Below are 19,928 nucleotides of genomic sequence, written 5' to 3' on the forward strand. Positions count from 1 at the left end.
CTGTAAAATAAGGGGATGCTAAGTCAAAACCTACCCTCAAGTCTCACTACAAAGTGCTAAGATTTCTTTCTCTTTTTTTTTTTCTCCTTAAAGAAACATACTCACATCTATTTTTCAGCCCATTTACTTTCAGCTGAAACCTCTCCACCATGCCCCATTCTCAGGTCCATGGATTTAATTACCAGTTAATTATTTAGTCAGGAAATATTTACTACGCAGCTACTATGTGAAAAGCATGGTGCTAGTGCCAGGGTATACAATCTAGAGGGGGAGACAGACATTAAATAGATAAATACACTCAGAAATACATAAGGACATAAGGTGACAAGTGCTATCTAGGAGAAAACAGGGTGAGAGATAGAACATAGAACTAAGGAGGGTGGTAGTGCTGGTGGTCTGTCTAAACAGGAAGAACAGGGAAAGCAATTCATTCATTTATTCAATCAATCAATCAACAAATATTTATTGAGTGCTTATTCTGTATCAAGATAGGCATTGGGGTAGAGGGGTGAACAAGAGTTTCTGTTCCCCTGAAGCTTGTGTGTGTGAAAAAAAGAGAGAGAGAAAGAAAGAGAGAGAGCGCACACACAAGGGAGGGCCAGCATGGGTATGTATGTAAACAGCTACGTGTTATAAATGCATAAACAAATAAATATGCTCCATCCTCATTCATAAATTTTATATTTGCAAATTCACTTGCTAAAATGTATTTGTAATCCCAAGATCGATAGTTGTGGCACTTTCACGTTCATTAGTGGGCATGCTTAAAGTGACAAAAAATGTGAATTGCCTGATGTGCACATTGCCAGGTAAGGTCAAACAAGATGATGCTCTACCATCTTCCATGTGCTCTCATACTGCAAACAGTGTCTTTCCACTGTCTATATAGTACCACATTTTTCACATTTTTGTGCTTTGTATTGGTGATTTGCCTATTTAAAATGGTCCCCAAGCTTACTGCTAAAGTGCTCTCTAGTGTTCCTAAGTGCAAGAAGGCTGTGATATGTTTTACAAGAAAACATGTGTATTAGATAAGCATCAGTCAGGCATGAATTATAGTGCTGTTGGCTGTGAGTTCAATGTTAATGAATCAGCAATATATATTAAATAAGTCATCTTTAAAGAGAAACACACATAAAACAAGGTTATGTATTAATTGGTTAATGAAATGTTGTGACCAGAGGCTTGGAGGAACCTAATCCTGTATTTTCCCTAGGAGCAATGGTTCAGTATCTGCTAATTCAGCGTTTGCAGCAACTGTATAGAACTTCCATGAATAATGAGAATTGACTGTACTTTAACTTCAGAATTATAAGTGCTATGAAGGCAATAAAATAGGGTACTAGGTGAAAGAAATGCCTTCAAGGAAGGCCTCTTGCAGAGATTAGATTGGAGTCTGCATCTGAATGATGAGAAGGAGGTAGGTGGATGGAAGGCTTATCCAGGCATTGGGAACAGCAAGAGCAAAGGTCCTGAGGCAGGAACAAATTCACTATGTTTTGTGCTAAGTAAGGCTGATGAGCTGTAGATGGAGGTGAAGGATAGAGAGACAAGGTCAGAGAGGAAGGTGGAGCCAGGACCACTATAAGGACAAAGAAAAGCCATGGGAGAGATTAAGCAGGAAAGAGGCAAGTCAGAGGGTTTCTGTGTGCAGAATGCATTGAAGGAGGCTGAGTGGAAGCAGGGATACTGGTTAGGGATTAAGGATCTAATCTAAGTGAGGGATGTGGAGGCTAAGGTTGCTGATGTGGAGATTATGTGAATTGAATGGGTTTGAGATATGTTTTAGGTGTTGAATTGACAGGACTTGGTATGGTTTAGATGCAAGTGAGGAGGTGTTGACGGGAAGAAAGGGGTCAAAGATAACTCCCAAGTTTCTGGGTGGTGCATTCATTAAACATTTGTTGGGCAGCACACCCAGTTCCAATGCTATTTATTGTTAGCTAACATCCTCCCACCACCTCCCTGCCTTCACACACCACACCTGCAACCCCTTTGCTCCCTTGGCCTGGCCACCATCATCTCTTTCCTAGATTGTTGCAATAGCTTCCTAACTAGTCTCTGCCTCTGTCTTTGCCCCTGCAATTCCCAAAAGAGTAGCCAGGGTGGCCCTTTAAAAACATAAGTCAGTTGTTTTTGGATAGAATGTCCTATAAATATCAATTAAGTCCACCTTGTTTAATGTATCATTTAAAGCTTGTGGTTCCTTATTTATTTTCATTTTGGATGATCTGTCCATTGGTGAAAATGGGGTGTTAAAGTCCCCTACTATGATTGTGTTACTGTCGATTTCCCCTTTTCTGGCTGTTAGTATTTGCCTTATGTATTGAGGTGCTCCTATGTTGGGTGCATAAATAGTTACAATTGTTATATCTTTTTCTTGGATTGATCCCTTGATCATTATGTAGTGTCCTTCTTTGTCTCTTGTAATAGTCCTTGTTTTAAAGTCTATTTTGTTTGATATGAGAATTGCTACTCCAGCTTTCTTTTGATTTCCATTTGTATGGAGTATCTTTTTCCATCCCCTCACTTTCAGTCTGTGTGTGTCCCTAGGTCTGAAGTGGGTCTCTTGTAGACAGCATATATACGGGTCTTGTCTTTGTATCCATTCAGCCAGTCTATGTCTTTTGGTTGGAGCATTTAATCCATTTACATTTAAGGTAATTATTGATATGTATGTTTCTATTACCATTTTCTTAGCTGTTTTGGGTTTGTTATTATAGGTCTTCTCCTTCTCTTGTGTTTCTTGCCTAGAGAAGTTCCTTTAGCATTTGTTGTAAAGCTGGTTTGGTGGTGCTGAATTCTCTTAGCGTTTGCTTGTCTGTAAAGGTTTTAATTTCTTCATGAAATCTGAATGAGATCCTTGAAAGAAATTAAAGATGATACAATAGATGGAGAGATATACTATGTTCTTGGATTGGAAGAATCGACATTGTGAAAATGCCTATACTACTCAAAGCAATCTACAGATTCAACGCAATCCCTATCAAACTACCACTGGCATTTTTCACAGAACTAGAACAAAAAAAAATCACAGTTTGTATGGAAATACAAAGGACCCCAAATAGCCAAAGCAAACTTGAGAAAGAAAAACAGAGCTGGAGGAATCAGGCCCCCTGTCTTCAGACTATACCACAAAGGTACAGTAATCAAGACAGTATGGTACTGGCACAAAAACAGAAATATAGATCAATGGAACAGGATAGAAAGCCCAGAGACAAACCCATGCATATATGTTCACCTTATCTTTGATAAAGGAGGCAAGAATATACAGTGGAGAAAAGACAGCCTGTTCAATAAGTGGTGCTGGGAAAACTGGCCAGCTACATGTAAAAGAATGAAATTAGAACATTCCCTAACACCATACACAAAAATAAACTCAAAATGGATTAAAGACCTAAATGTAAGGTCAGACACTATAAAACTCTTAGAGGAAAACATAGGCAGAACACTCTATGACATAAATCACAGCAAGATCCTTTTTGACCCACCTCCTAGAGAGATGGAAATAAAAACAAAAATAAACAAATGGGACCTAATGAAGCTTAAAAGCTTTTGCACAGCAAAGGAAACCATAAATAAGATGAAAAGATAACCCTCAGAATGGGAGAAAATATTTGCAAATGAAGCAACTGACAAAGGATTAATTTCCAAAATTTACAGGCAGCTCATGCAGCTCAATATCAAACAAACAAACAACCCAATCCAAAAATGGGCAGAAGACCTAAATAGACATTTCCCCAAAGAAGATATAGAGATTGCCAACAAACACATGAAAGAATGCTCAACATCATTAATCATTAGAGAAATGCAAATCAAAACTACAATGAAATATCATCTCACACTGGTCAGAATGGCCATCATCAAAAAATCTACAAACAATAAATGCTGGAGACAGTGTGGAGAAAAGGGAACCCTCTTGCAGTGTTGGTGGGAATGTAAATTGATTCAACCACTATGGAGAACAGTATGGAGGTTCCTTAAAAAACTAAAAATAGAACTACCATATGACCCAGCAATCCCACTACTGGGCATATACCCTGAGAAAACCATAATTGAAAAAGAGTCATGTACCACAATGTTCATTGCAGCTCTATTTACAATAGCCAGGACATGGAAGCAACCTAAGTGTCCATCGACAGATGAATGGATAAAGAAGACGTGGCACATATATATAATGGAATATTACTCTGCCATAAAAAGAAACGAAATTGAGTTATTTTTAGCGAGGTGGATGTACCTAGAGTCTGTCATACAGAGTGAAGTAAGTCAGAAAGAGAAAAACAAATACCGTATGCTAACACATATATATGGAATCTAAAAAAAGCGGTCATGAAGAACCTAGGGGCAAGATGGGAATAAAGACACAGACCTACTAGAGAGTGGACTTGAGGATATGGGGAGGGGGAAGGGTAAGCTGGGACAAAGTGAGAGCGTGGCATGGACATATATACACTACCAAACGTAAAATAGATAGCTAGTGGGAAGCAGCCGCATAGCACAGGGAGATCAGCTCGGTGCTTTGTGACCACCTAGAGGGGTGGGATAGGGAGGGTGGGAGGGAGACACAAGAGGGAAGAGATATGGGGACATATGTATATGTATAACTGATTCACTTTGTTATAAAGCAGAAACTAACACACCATTGTAAAGCAATTATACTCCAATAAAGATGTTAAATAAATTAAAAAAAAAGTAAGTCAGATCATGTTACCTCTCTGCTTAAATACCAACAGCTCCCCATCCTAAAAGCCAAAATCTTTACAATGACCAGCAAGGCTTTTAGAGATTCTTCCTCCCCACCCTCACTGTTTCCCCTCTGTTTCTAAATATGAAGTGTATCATCTAAGGCAACTCTGAGAAAAAGTTTCAACAACAACAACAAAAATAAAAGTTGTTGGAATAAGATTATATAACCTCTAAATGTAGGAACCATATTAGTTCGGTTGTTTAAGTTCTAGTTTATTTGCTTAAAAATCAGCCTCTTTCCTTGAAATAGCGGAACCCCACCGTAGCGTACAGATAAATATTGCCCATGATCAGAGTTTGAAAAATACTATTATAATAAAAGTAATGACTTGCTGACAACACCCTTTACAGTTATAAAAGGTCTCTCAATAATCATACAATGTTGGATTTTTAAGGGACTGCTTGGTCCAAGTCTATTTCTCAGTTTGAAATTCTCTCTTCCACTCTTGCTTTTTATTTTTTCTTTAAAAAATTTATTTTATATTCCAAATGACATGATGTAACTTTAGTCCATGCACATTTTGATCAATCATTTCAATCTGTAATATTCTCCCTTGCTTATTGCATATTAAAATGTTGTAGAACGGGGGACGTAAATTCTAAATTGTATTTCCACTTACCCATGCTCTCCATATTCACAGGTTCTGCTTCTTCACTAACTAGAATATAATAAAATGATGTCAAATTTACATTTTTGAGTCGAATATGTATCTTAGTTTACTACAATCTTCTACCAAGGCTTAAAACATAAAACATAAGGCAAATACACAGTGAAGACTTAAGCTATTTTGTGAATAATTAAATAGAAACTGAATAATTGTCTTTCTTACAGAATTATCTCATAGTGATATATTTGCTATGACATTTATTATATGACATTTAATTGATATTGTAATGAAATGAATAAAAATAATAATAAATCCCCGTGTTTTGAATTCCACTTGTGTTTGACTTTATGACAGCAAAAACATTTATTTGAGACATAAAACCATGATCGTTTTGGCTGCTAATATACATACGAATACTAAATCCATAAAAATCCCATTGATGAAAAAGCAGTCCTACCAGGTAACGTTATTTTGGTTTTGCCACGTTTTGAGCGCTTTTGTTTTTGACGTTTTGGAGCCATGGCTCTAACTTAGGCTGCATAAAGAGAGAATATCATTAGTAAATTCTGGTTTACAGTTCCAAATAGTAAGCATTATCATTTAGTAAACATAAGAATATGTTTTCTAAGTTTTGCCCTCAGCTAAATCAACATGTATCTTCACAGAATGGGTGTTCTGTGACCACAGGTTTATTGCAACAACAATCTTCCTAATGAGATCTTGCCATTCCAGCAGAGCCATTCAACTGAAGCACAAGGAGGTGACCTGCCAACACTTCAAGGTTTCCGCCACAGGCCCTGCCATGGAACCACAAGAGAGGATACTGGATCCCCTGCCTCTTGCTCCTGTTTCCATTTCAGGGAGCTGTTTTGCACTGTCCTGTGCCTAGCTCCCTGTCAGGTGACCCAGCTAAAAACACAGGCTTAAAGTCCATGGGCAGACACAGACTCACCATGTGCACATACATACATTTAAATGACATAATTTAAATAGTACTTTTGTCCTAGCATATGTACATGTAACCACTGTGTCCTAATTTGCACTGTCAGAGAATACCTCCAAAGGTTTGCTATGGAATTACTCATCAATTCTGACAGGACATAGTATGGCCAAGATCACTGCCGTGACACTAAATCCTTGTCATCTCCTCAATGCTCACCTGTGTCCCATCTTGTTAAATGATTAGGAGTGTGATTTCAGGAGTCTGACCAGCAGGGTTTAAAAACAGACTCTACTTTTATTTAATATACATTTTTTTAAATTGGGGTATGGTGGTTTTACAATGTTGTGTTAGTTTCTGCTGTACAATGAAGTGAATCAACTATATGTATACATATATCCCCATATCCCCTCCCTCTTGGACCTCCCTCCCACGCTCCACCCCCCCAACCCACCCACCTAGATCACCAGAGCACCAAGCTGACCTCCCTGTGCTATACAGCAGGTTCCCACTAGCTATGTATTTTACACATAGTAGCGTATATACGTCAATCCTAATCTCTCAATTCATCCCCCTCCCCCTCCCGCTCTGTGTCCACACATTCATTTTCTATGTCTGCATCTCCATTCCTGCTCTGCAAATTGGTTTATCTGTATCATTTTTCTAGATTCCACATATATGTTTTAATATATTTGTTTTCTCTTTCTGACTTACTTCACTATGTATAACAGGCTCTAGGTCCATCCACATCTCTACAAATGACCCAATTTCATTCCTTTTCATGGCTGAGTAATATTCCATTGTATATATGTACCACATCTTCTTTATCCATTCATCTGTCGATGGACATTTAGGTTGCTTCCATGTCCTGGCTATTGTAAACAGTGCTGCAATTAACACTGGGGTACATGTGTCTTTTTGAATTATGGTTTTCTCAGGGTATATGCCCAGAAGTGGGATTGCTGGGTCATATGGTAGTTCTATTTGTAGTTTTTTAAGGAAACTCCGTATTGTTCTCCACAGTGGCTGTATCAATTTACATTCCCACCAACAGTGCAAGAGGGTTCCCTTTCTCCACATCCTCTCCAGCATTTATTGTGTGTAGATTTTTTGATGGCCATTCTGACCCGTGTGAGGTGATATCTCATTGTAGTTTTGATTTGCATTTCTCTAATCATTAGTGATGCTGAGCATCTTTTCATGTGCCTCTTGGCCATCTGTATGTCTTCTTTGGAGAAGTGTTTATTTAGGTCCTCTGCCCATTTTCTGATCGGGTTGTTTTTTTGGATATTGAGCTGCATGAGCTAAAAACAGACTCTACTTTTTACCAGCTTAGTGACCCTAGGCAAATTATTTACCTTCTAAGCCTCAGTGGATTCATCTGTCTAATGGGGATAATAATAAAACCTACCTCACAGGGTAGGGTGTTAGGAATTGAGAAAAATTTGCATCATCAACTCAGTCATCTGAGACTGGTTTGCCTCATTATAATAAGCCAACCCCAGGTAGAATATTATTTCATAGCCCACAGTCAAAATATCACACGTATTGCTTTATACCTAGTCCTTTGATTACTAAATCTTGACTAAAGTGTGGGTGCGTGTGTCTGTGTATATACACTTTTCCCTTCAGATTTTTCACATGTATTTTTTCAAATGGCAATAATGATTTTAGTAATAATATTCTCGTGTTTATTGAATACTGCTATGTGCCTGGCACAGCTCTAACTACTTTACCTGCATTCTTTATTTAATTTTAACCACTCTTTTAGATAGGCATTTTATTAATACTATGATATTCATGCTCATTTTATGATGTGAAAACAGAGGACCCAAGAGGTCAGGTAACTTGCCTGAGGGTATGTGCAAACTGCGGATGGTGGAGTCAGGGTGTGATCCCAAGCAGTCTGGTTCCAGTGTCCATGCTCTTAACCTTTGTATGAGACTATCCCTTGGATTTCAGTGATAAATAGTTACTGTGTTTCATTACAAATGAAGCTACTTAAAAGTATTGTCTTTACCTAGAAAGGTATGATTTTATTATTTAATCAGCATTTTACGATTCTGACAATTAAGGAATTTCTACTTTTTAAACGTTGTGCAATGGACAGCTCTGATCCAACATTTCAGCCTCTCAAGTGTCCTTCATCCCACTTCCCAGACTTAGTGTAATTTCAAACCTTGAAACTAATCTGTTTTCTCAGAAGGTTCTTTATCAATGTACCCATCTCCATATTCTATTTCAGCTGTATTTGACTTAAAATACACAAAAACACTGTGAAGCTCACCCAAACCCACCCTACATGTGCGCGCACACACACACAGTCACCCCCCCGCCACTATTTATTCCACAAATATTTATTGAGTGACTATAATGTGCCAGATGATTTCCTAGGGGTTAGGAATACAGCTGTGAAAAAATAGGCAAAACCCCTGCCCTGATAGAGCTTATGTCCTAGTGGGGAGAGAGCAAAGAAAGAAGCAAAATAATTGGTACTTCAGGTGGTGATAACTATTAAGGAGAAAAATCAAGTAGGAAGGGAGAGGGAGTGTAGGAGTGGGGAGGTCACAATCAGGGAAGACCTCACTTAAGTAACGTTGGAGCAAAGACCTAAGAGAAGGGAGAGAGCCAGAAATACAGATATCTAGGGAAAAAAAGGGTATTTCCAGGCAGAGGGAATGGTAAGTGTAAAGGTTCTGGGGCGAGTATGCTTGGCACTTTTAAAAAAACACGAGATGGCTGGAGTGGAGTGATTGAGGGGAACACTAGGAGGTAAAGTTGATCAGAGAGGTAAAGGGGTATGTATTACAGTAAGTCCCCGACATACGAACGAGTTCTGTCCCAAGAGCGCATTCTTAAGTCCCATTTTGTTCGTAAGTCCAACAGAGTTAGCCTAGGTACCCAACTAACACAATCGGCTATATAGTACTGTACTGTAATAGGTTTATAATACTTTTCACACAAATAATACATAAAAAACAAACACACACAAAAACCATTGTTAATCTTACAGTACAGTACCTTGAAAAGTACAGTAGTCCAGTACTACAGCTGGCATACAGGGGCACGTTCGCATCTTTGAAAGTTTGCAACCCGAAGGTTCATATGTAGGGGGCTCACTGCAGTCAGCTTTGCTGTAGTAACAGATGCCCTTTAACTCTCAGTAACATGCAACAGCAAACATTTATTTCTTCCCATGTTCTGCATTACGGCTGTGGGTGAGTTGTTCCTTCAAGTCTTATTCTGGGACACAGGTTGAAGGAGCAATGCCTATCTGACACACACTACTTTCATGGCAGAAGAAAAAGTGAGAACTAATAGAACCGTGTGATGCTTTCTGAATCTTCTCCTTGGCACTGGCACACTGTCTTTTTATCTGCTCACATTCCATTGGCTCAAGCAACTCATACAGCCAATCCTGATAATGGGAGAAGAATGTATACTTGCATAGGAATGGGTCGGAATGTGTGATCCTCTTAAAAGGAAGGTTAGGTAATAAGGGCAATTATGTAATATACCACAAGGGAGCTATGTCCTGGATAAGGACTTTGGGTTTTACTCTGAACGAGGTGGGGAGCTTTGGATGGTTTTGAGCTGGGGAGTTACTTTACTTGACCTGACTCACATTTTAAGGATCACTATGGCTGCTGTGTCTCGAAGACTGTAGCAAGGAAAGGGCTGAAGCAGAAAATCCAATTAAGAGACAAGTCAATAATCCAAGAGAGAGATGATGGCAGTTTAGATAAGGGAGGTGAGAGTGGGATGGAAAAAGTGATTGGATTCAGGGTATATTTTGTAAGTAGAGCCAACAGGATTTGCTGATGACATGGATGTAGGGTCTGAGAGAAAGAAAGAGATCAAGGATGACTTCAGTGAGTTTTGCTTAAGGAAATGAAAGTATGGGGTTGCTGTTTATTGAGATGGGGATCCCCTGGGAAGAACAGATTTGAGAGGGAAGATCAGGGGTTCAATTTGGGGCATGTTAAATTAGACCATAAACTGGACTATAAACTCTGGAAGGATGGGGGTTGTGTTTTCTTTCCTATTATTATAACCTCTGTACCTGACAAATGTATCAATACATACTGAGAAAAATTGTTAACTTAATGATTCCCTGGTCCTCCCTTCCCCCTTCCCCTCTTAGTTAGTGAATTTCCAGTCTGAACAAGAGGCTTTTGCCTAATGGCCTGTGGAATAACCTGTATGCATGCTTTATTAGTTTTCTATTGCTGCTGTAACAAATTATCACAAACTTAGTGTCTTAAAACAACACAAATTTATTATCTTATAGTTCTGTCTGGCATGGATCTCAGTGGGCTAAAATCAACATGTCAGGGCTTCCCTGATGGCGCAGTGGTTAAGAATCAGCCTGCCAATGAAGGGGACATGGGTTCGAGCCCTGGTCTGGGAAGATCCCACATGCCGCAGAGCAAGTAAGCCCGTGCGCCACAACTACTGAGCCTGCACTCTACAGCCTGCGAGCCATAACTACTGAGCGCATGTGCCACAACTACTGAGCCTGCGCTCTACGGCCTGCGAGCCACAACTACTGAGCCCGTGCACCACAGCTACTGAGCCTGCGCTCTAGAGCCCGCCAGCCACAACTACTGAAGCCCGTGTGCCTAGAGCCCATGCTCCACACCAGAGAAGCCACCGCAATGAGAAGCCCATGCACCCCAATGAAGAGTAGACCCCGCTCGCCGCAACTAGAGAAAGCCTGCGTGCAGCAATGAAGACACAACACAGCCAAAAATAAAGATAAATAAATTAAAAAATAAATCAAATCAAAACAACGTGTCAACAAGGCTACATTCCATTCTTTTTAGAGGCTTTAAGGGAGAATCTTGCCTTGTCTCCTTGCCTTTTCCTACTTCTGGAGGCCCCCAGCATTTCTCGGCTTGTAGGTCCTCTTCCTACATCTTCAAAGCCAGCAACGGTGGGTTAATTCCTTCTCACATAGGGTACTCAGATCTTCACTTCTTCCACCCTCCTCCACTTTTTTTTTTTTTTTTTGTGGTACACGGGCCTCTCACTGTTGTGGCCTCTCCCGTTGCAGAGCACAGGTTCCGGACGCGCAGGCTCAGTGGCCATGGCTCACGGGCCCAGCCACTCCGCGGCCTGTGGGAACTTCCTGGACCGGGGCACGAACCCGTGTCCCCTGCATCGGCAGGCGGACTCTCAACCACTGCGCCACTAGGGAAGCCCCCCTCCTCCACTTTTAAGAACACTTGTGATTACCTTGGACTCACCTCGATAATAAAGGATAAGCTCTCTATTTTAAGGTCAGCTAATTAGCAATTTTAATGTCATTTGCAACCTTAACTCTTCTTTGCCATGTGTAGTAAAATATTCACAGGTTCAGGGATTACCAGGTGCTGCTTGAATATATAGGTATCAGTTTAACACAATCATCCCAAGAAATAGTCAAAATAATCACATGTGTCCAGTTCTTTTCAAATGTTGCTATTAAATGATGTGGGTAATTTGGTTATTTCCAATTTTGGGGGAAAACAAAGTTAATTTTCCAGCAGTATATCAGGTGACAAAATTGGAACAAACATTAAATGTGTGGTGCCTTACCAGAACAGTTCATTTACTACTTTCACAAATATTAACTCCCGTGTCTAAAATATTGACTAGTGACCAAGGAAAAGGGAAGATCAGGTTGTTCTACAGGTTCTTAGAGGTTCTAATCCTTCTTAATTAAAAAGCACAATATCTAAGTTGCTAGGTAGATGGAAAAATTCATTAGCTGAGGTCAGCCTGGGAAAAACAGTCTAAACTAAAAGAAAATGGCTAGCTTGGGAGTACCTACCTTATACTGTATTTGTGTTTCAGGCAAAATTTTATAGTTTATTTTAGTAACTGCACATAACAAAAGCCCTGCCAACATTGTGTCTAGAAAATAAATCACTTTTAATTACAAATATCAAAATCAAATGAATAGGGCTTCCCTGGTGGCGCAGTGGTTGAGAATCCACCTGCCAATGCAGGGGACACGGGTTCGAGCCCTGGTCCAGGAACATCCCACATGCCGCGGAGCAACTAAGCCCATGAGCCACAACTACTGAGCCTGCACTCTAGAGCCATCGAGGCACAACTACTGAGGTCCGCGTGCCTAGAGCCCGTGCTCTGCAACAAGAGAAGCCACCGCAATGAGAAGCCCACGCACTGCAACGAAGAGTAGCCCCTGCTCGCCTCGCCACAACTAGAGAGAAGCCCACATGCAGCAACGAAGACCCAACGCAGCCAAAAATAGAAATAAATCAATAAATAAATTTATTTTAAAAAATCAAATGAATAATGTAGTCCTGCATTAATTTCAATAAACACACTTAACTATTCAAGGTTTATTTTTTTGTGCAGATTTTCCTTTTAAAAACGAATCCCAAATAAAAGATTTGAAATTACAGCAGGTCTTACTAAATTTTTTTCATAAAACTAATGGCATACTTCATGCAGTGAATGTGCTATATTTTCCAAAATTTTCCCATTAAATTGACTGCTAAAAGGTCATGAAAGATTTTCAGGGAATTCCCTGGTAGTCCAGTCTTTAGGACTCCGTGCTTTCACTGCGGAGGGCCCGGGTTCTATCCCTGGTCGGGGAACTAAGATCCCACAAGTTGTGTGGCACAGCCAAAAATAAATTGTTTTTAATACAGATATCACTTTACTAAGATTACTCTGAAATGCTCATTTTTCCTTTTCCAAACTGAAGTAAATTCATTATGATTAACAGTAGCAGAAGAGATACTTCATGTATTCTTAAAATAAAGGTTATGCCTACTACAGGGGATTGTACTACAATTGGTTTTCAAAGCCACCATAGCTGATTGAATTTCAAAACAGAATTTATGAAAGATAATACTTACAAATATTTAAGCATTCCATTTAAATATTGTTGATATTAAAACCGTCTATTTTCTTTGCAAATTAACTCACCCATTCCAGAATACCTTTTTTGCTAGCAGTGTACCAAAGGACACATTTTTTACCTTCCACACTAATAGCAAAAGACGTTAGGGGGGTAACAAAAGAAATGAGTTCAGTGGGCCCTCCTCCACATCTGCGGGTTCCACAGTCTTGGATTCAACCCACCTTGGATCAAAAATATTGAGAAAAAAATTCCAGAAAGTTCCAAAATGCAAAACTTGAATTTGCCATGCACTGACAATTATTTACATATAATTTACATTGTATTAGGTATTATAAGTAATCTAGAGATGATTTAAAGTATGCAGGAGGGTGTGCGTAGGTTATGCAAATACTACACCATTTTATATAAGCATCCTCAGATTTTGGTATCTACGGGGGTCCTGAAAGCAATCCCATCCCCGGGGATAATAAGGGACACCTGTACTGGGTAAATGCTCTGTGTAACAGTTCAAAACCTGTAATGCCACTCCACTGACTAAGAGGGACATTGCATTCAGAGCTGTCCATGACCTGGTTCCAAACTAACTTTCAAGACTTGCTTGTGACTGTGTTTTCTTACGAGGCTTCTATTATTCAGGAGGATAACTACTGCAGATGAAGGGACAAGTGATGCGAATTATAACTGACATAAAGCAGTGAATTAAACAGTTATTAGCTTCCTCTCTTCACTTTTCTGCTGTATTGCACACGCCTGTTTACACGTTCCCATTTGTTACCCGTATGCGTGTGTGGCTTACTCCTAGCCACGAGATCTTTAATTCTAAGACCTGTAGCACTGGTACCTTATCTTCACCTAACAACTTCCTAAGAAAGTATTACTTCCTTGAGTCTTCTTCAATTAGCTGACCTTGTCTAGGTGGCCATCATCCTTTTTATCTTCCCAAAGTATTTGTAAGCTCATCATGTTTGCCTCCCATCTTTTTTTTTTTTTTTTTAAACAAAGATTTAAAATAAGATCCAAGACTAACATCTTGGGATTCTTGTAAGAATGTCTCCAAGAACTGCTGCTTCTTGGTCAATCTCCACCAAGACCCTGATTAAGCTTCAAGGTTCTCCTGGGTTCTTCCGCCATCTTCTGAGAAGTACACGACACCCACCCTCCAGAGATAACTGTTCCTACAATATTTGTTAGTCTTCTCTTCTTGTTTCTCCCCTTATAACCTACTCCCATTCTTTTTTAAGATTAGATATTTACTCATTTAAGTAGATGCTAAATCATCACTTTTCTCTTTGAAATATCCCCTAAATTCCAAGCTCTCTTCTCCCATAGCATCCTCTGGCTTAGGCCTTCAACATGTTATTCTATACCAGGAGTTCCTAACTATTTTGTGCCATGAACCCCTTTGGCAGCCTGGTGAAGCCCATGCATCAAATAAAAGCATGGGATTACAAGGGAGACAGATGACATTGAAATACAATTATCAAACTGTTTTAAAAATTATGAAATAATAATTTATGTGCTTCTTTATTAGTAAATTAAATAAGATATAGCAGTGGTTCTAATTACTGCCTTAATTTTGAAGAAGTGATGAGCATAAATAATATATCTGTAACATCCATGATATATGAAAAGAGTTATAATTTCTTTTGGTGACAAAGTCACAGGTTCCGCTAATACTACTGTGGTTTGTTACCAAATGCGTACATTTCAATTAGCAGTTAGTAAAAATAAACATGTAAGTTTTTTCTAACCACAGATTTCTCTCCCCCTACCCTTTGACAAGATCATGAACATTTAGCTTACCTTCCTGCCTCTGTTCCAACCAGAACAGTCACCCACAGGGCATGCCTTCAGAGTTCTCTTTCTAAAATGCAGATCTTAACAAGTCACTTTCCTGTATACTAGGGAATACAATGTGGGTCCCTATCATCCATAGAGGCATTCTCCTGCAGTAGTACAGAAATGGAATTCATTTGAAATGCAAATTTCCTGGACTTCCACTGCAATTGTGCAGATCTGGGTGAGCCTGGAACACTGCATTTTAAAAATCACTCTGAGGAAGTCTTGCACTAGTGGTCCACAGACCAGACTTTGCAAAACAGGATAGAGTCCAACCTTGTAAGCATCACCTTTAACAGCCTTCACACTCTGCCTCGCCACACCTACCCTTCCAGTTCTACTCCGGCCTCACAGAATTACTATGCATTCTCCAAACCGAGGGGGAGAATGTCCTTCCTTCCCCACCCCTCCTGCTTCACACGATGCACGCATTTCTCTGCTTGCTTAAACCTTGCTCGTTCTTAAAGGCTCAACTCCAATATGACTTTCTCTCTGAAGCCTCTGCAACTTTCTCACTCAGGCTGATACAATCTTGTTTTCCCTGACAATTTCTAATCATGCTGCACTGTAGTAAATTATGCCAGGCTTCTGCAAAGGCAGAGGGCCCCAAACTCAGAGCTGCCTGAAAGATAGTTGTGCATCATTTAGCACTCAGCATACACGTGGAGGAGAGAGAAATTACTGAGCAGCAATCAAGTCCTGCAGGTCAATAAAGGAATAACACAAGTCCTTACTTTCAAAGAGCTAATGTTCCTCTGTTTATCTTTTTCACTCTTCATATACTCCAGCCCTTTCTTAAGTCCTGAAGTCATCTAATTACTTCAGCTCACATTAATCATTTCTTCTTTGATGTCCTGTATCAGGATCATACTGTTTTCCTTTTCATCCCTCCCTCCATCCATCCATCCACCCATCCATCCATCCAGTATTTATTGAGTTTCTACTATGTGTCAGGCAATGTGATAGGCACTGGGAATGTAAAACCTGTGAACAGGTACCTGCCCTCAAAGCTCTTAGAGTGTCAACTGCTCTCTCGTTGATATTTTTGTCTCCTGGCTAGGCTGGAAGTTCTTTGAAGTCAGAGAGAGTTTTGTACATTTTTGTAGTCTTCACTGCATCTAGTACCTCGCTGGCACAGCGAGCGTTGCAAACGCCTTTGAAAGATTAAGTGAAATACTTGTTTTCCAAGCCTCCTTTCCCACTCAGAGCTCCCCTTACCTGATACTGCTAAACTGAGGCGAAAAGAAGCCTCTTTGCAATACCCTGGAGAAAAATTCCTTCGGGAGCTGGAGATGGGATTTTTATTCTCCTCTCACAGAAAAACAAGTCCCAAGAACACAAACTGCAGTTCCCCCGGCAGACTGTTGCCGTGACGCATCCGTTGCTAAGAGAAAAGAGGCTAGTCCTCTGCTGAGATTGACAAAGCAGCCTCACCAATAAAATGCCCGCTTCCTAACAGTCTCTTCCAGAGCAGGCTTGTGATTGGTTGCTATGATGCTGACACGAACTTGAACTAAGTCCCCAGTTTCCCCCTAGCAAGGGAGTTGTATCGAGGGCTGCAGCCTGGCCTGACTCCAGGGCCGTCAGGCTTGGTCCATGCTTCGCACCGAGAGCAACCGTAATCAAAGGAAAACCCTTCTAGGGTGTGGTCTCCAGCAGCAGAGAGTGAGGGCGAGATAAAGATTTAGGGCTGCTGCTCTGTTTACCCCAGCTACTACCCGGGGCCGTCCCAGGAGCCTGCCCTAGACTCCCGTCTGAGAGAAAATCCGGCCTGATTGGGTGTCGTGATATCCTAGAACTTTTAATGTGTTACATTTTTTTCTTGCTAATATAACTTTTGTATAGAGTTTGAGACAAACTGGCAGTATGAATCTCAGGTAAGAAGATTAAATCCCTCAGCAAAACAAAAATTAATTTTATCTATGATTATGGGTCCTATGGGATTCTTACAGTCAAGTTCATCTCCCTCCCCTCCTTTACAAAATAAGTAAAACTGCCTAATTTGTAATCTGGAAGAATTTAATAAAGTAATTCAATTGACTGCTGTAATTGGTCTCAATTAATTTTTTACACCCAATTTAAACGAAAATATTTGGCAATAGGCTTATAGATTCATAACATATCTGAAATTTAATGACCCTAAATAAGATGATTTTACATGGTGTGTAGGAAGATCATGTACATTCTTTCAAATATCTGAAGAATTTGTGCTTGCAAAATACTAATAAATTTTACTAAAGAAATCATTAAAAAAATAAAACTGGGAGGAGGATTTATTATTGTGACATTGTGAAAACCTTTTCCCAGGCTCTTCCACTTTCTGACACTGAAAGGTTTTCCCCTGGCCTCAGCCCTGAAGTCTTCTTTTCTTACTCTTTGCACTCTCCTGGTGGCATCATAGCTATTCCCCTTAGCTTTAACCATCCTCCAAACAGATCGGAGACTTCCATTTCTATACTCTCAGCCTAGTACATCTCTTAAGTTCCAGTCTTGAAATTCCACTGAATTTCTTGGATATATCCAAACATGTCTAGCTTAGTTCATGGTGTTTAGTAGTTGCTAAGTAAAGATATTGAGTGAATAAGTGAATAAAGATACTGAATGAATAATTACTATCCCAGAGGTATCACAGTTTCGCAGAAGCAAAAATCAACTTATTATCTTTCACGTGTCTTTCAGGTATCTTTTGGAAACTTTTTTAACTTCTTTGTTTTCTACCTTAGGTAATAGTATCCACTGTCCATTATTTTGCAAAGCAAGAAATCTGAGTCATCCATGATTCCTACCACCCACAGTCAACATGTTACTAAATCCTGTCATTTTCCTTTTCTAAATTCTATCTCAAATAATTCATTTCTTCTTAGCGATCTTCACTGCCTCTGACTTATTTTAGTTGGTAATAATGGTCTCCTGACTTGTTCTGCCTCTTCCTCTCTAATTTATTTGCTACGGTGCCATGGAGTGTTCTGAAACAGAGATTCAATCCTGTTATCACCCTGTTTACATATTTCAATCTGGCATATGAAACCCTGTACAAATAGGGTTCTGAAGGATACCTTAAAGACATCTGGAAGATAATGAGTTATGTTTCTAACCTCACTTCCCGCCTCTCGCCTCAACTCAACCCACGTTTTAGCGTGGTGTTTCTCAACTGAACCCCTTAAGAGCCGAGAGGCATGAAACCATAGGGGCTGGCGGTTCATAATAGGCTGATAGTAAGAGGGGTTACAGCTTGAAATAGACTTCTGCAACTGAGATATATTTGTTTCATACAAAGAATTCATGAGGTTTTTGTATTCTGCTCCACAATGTGTTCACGTTTGTTTTCATTTTTTAATATGTCTAAAATCCTTATTCAATTATATCTCAATAAACTGGGGAAAAATGTCTAAAATTACTATTAACTAAAATTGACATAAAATTGAATAAACTCAAAGAAGTCCCAGGCAGCTGTGACATGCTCATCCTGTGACTTTCCACAGCTCCTGGCATTCTGCTGCACAGGCCCAGGAGTTTGAGTGTCCCAGGATGAGAGGTGGTGGAGCTCTGGTTATGCAGAGCCCTTGACTGCTCCTTAAAGATGCCTTGCCCTTTAACAGCTGTGCATCTACTTCTACGTCTACCTCAACCTCTAATGCCTTCCTTCATCTTCATTATTTGGTGAGCTCCTATTTATTTTTCAAGACCCAACTCAAATATCATCCTCTCTGAAAGCCATCCAGACACCCAACAGAATTAGTCATTTTTTTCTCTGTTTTTCCATTATAGCAAGTATTACACTGTATTGCAATGGCTTGTTGATATGGAGGTCCCCCCCACTGGATTTTAGGGCAGGGATGGTGTCTCATTCCTTTCTAACTCCATTGTTTAGCACAGTATCTGACATGGGTATTTAATATATGTTGAATCATTTAATTGATTGACTGTTCTTGATAGCAAATCTAGAAAAAGCTCTCTAAAAAAATTTTCTTTGTATTCTTCCAAAGAATTTCCTTTTCTTAAAAAGATTCATAATCCATTGCAGTCAGATTTAAGGAAGTAATATTATGCCCTTGTGATCTGGATGACAAACCAAATCATCCTTACAGACACAACAAAGGGATGTCCATTTGGAGGAATGAGTCATAAATCCCGATACCAAGAAAGTTAGAAATCAAATGGAAAATGTTTAGTAATTTCTTCATTTTAAAAATTCAAATTATAAATGAATGACCCAACATCTGTTCTTTCACGGGAGTGGTCAGAAACAAAACATCCCCATGGTGGGTAGTGAACACTTCTATGCTCTTCCAGGGGATGCTGAGTTAAATTTGCCTGAAATTTGAAGATATTTTAAAATTATTTTTAGTTTTATTAGTTGGGTGAAAATGTAATGAGTCAAGAAGCTGTTACTGAAGATACTTCTCTGATGATTTAAGGACATCTTGATAAGTTTTAGATTGGGTTTACAGAAGGGTAATCTGACAAATTAAATATGAGACGGCTTTTTACTATTTATTACTTTAGTGCTTGACTCCCTCACCCCTTTTAAGAATTTTTTTTAATAAGAGTTCAGAAACTAGGGCTTGAGGACCCTGAATAGGAGTCTTCATGCCTTTTGTTTGTCTGCAACAGTATGCCTGGGAGCGAGAGAGGGTGGGAGAGAAGGAAGTGTCTCTGTTTGAGCCCCAAGTTGCTGGGATTATGACATGTTTGCACAGTGCTTAGGGAAACTATCATAATCTACTACATGAGGAACTGAGGAGCATCCCAGAAGAGAACTCAGCTTCAGAAATGAGAAAATAGACAAAAAAGTCTGACCTGGGAACAAAGCGTTAGCTATTGGAGGAGAGGACCAATTGTGGCAATTCTAGAAAAAAACATGAACTAAAACTTCAATAAGAAATGGCGGGGGGGGGGGAGGCTTCCCTGGTGG

General features: G+C 39.7%; 1 protein-coding gene across 1 annotated transcript in view; it reads right to left on the minus strand.

Annotated features, from left to right (window-relative positions):
• The window catches only part of DNAI3 (dynein axonemal intermediate chain 3), a 94,602-nt gene that overhangs the window by 66,620 nt on the left and 8,054 nt on the right, over positions 1–19,928 (minus strand). The window contains exon 2 of the mRNA XM_089909847.1: positions 5,370–5,408. Within this exon, the coding sequence (XP_089765973.1) occupies positions 5,370–5,408 (39 nt within the window). The remainder of the gene's footprint in view (positions 1–5,369; positions 5,409–19,928) is intronic.

Source organism: Delphinapterus leucas, chromosome 1 (assembly GCF_059928025.1).
Source record: "Delphinapterus leucas isolate spDelLeu-1000000601 "Yukka" chromosome 1, BTC_Dleu_Yukka2, whole genome shotgun sequence".
Classification (NCBI taxonomy): Eukaryota; Metazoa; Chordata; class Mammalia; order Artiodactyla; family Monodontidae; genus Delphinapterus; species Delphinapterus leucas.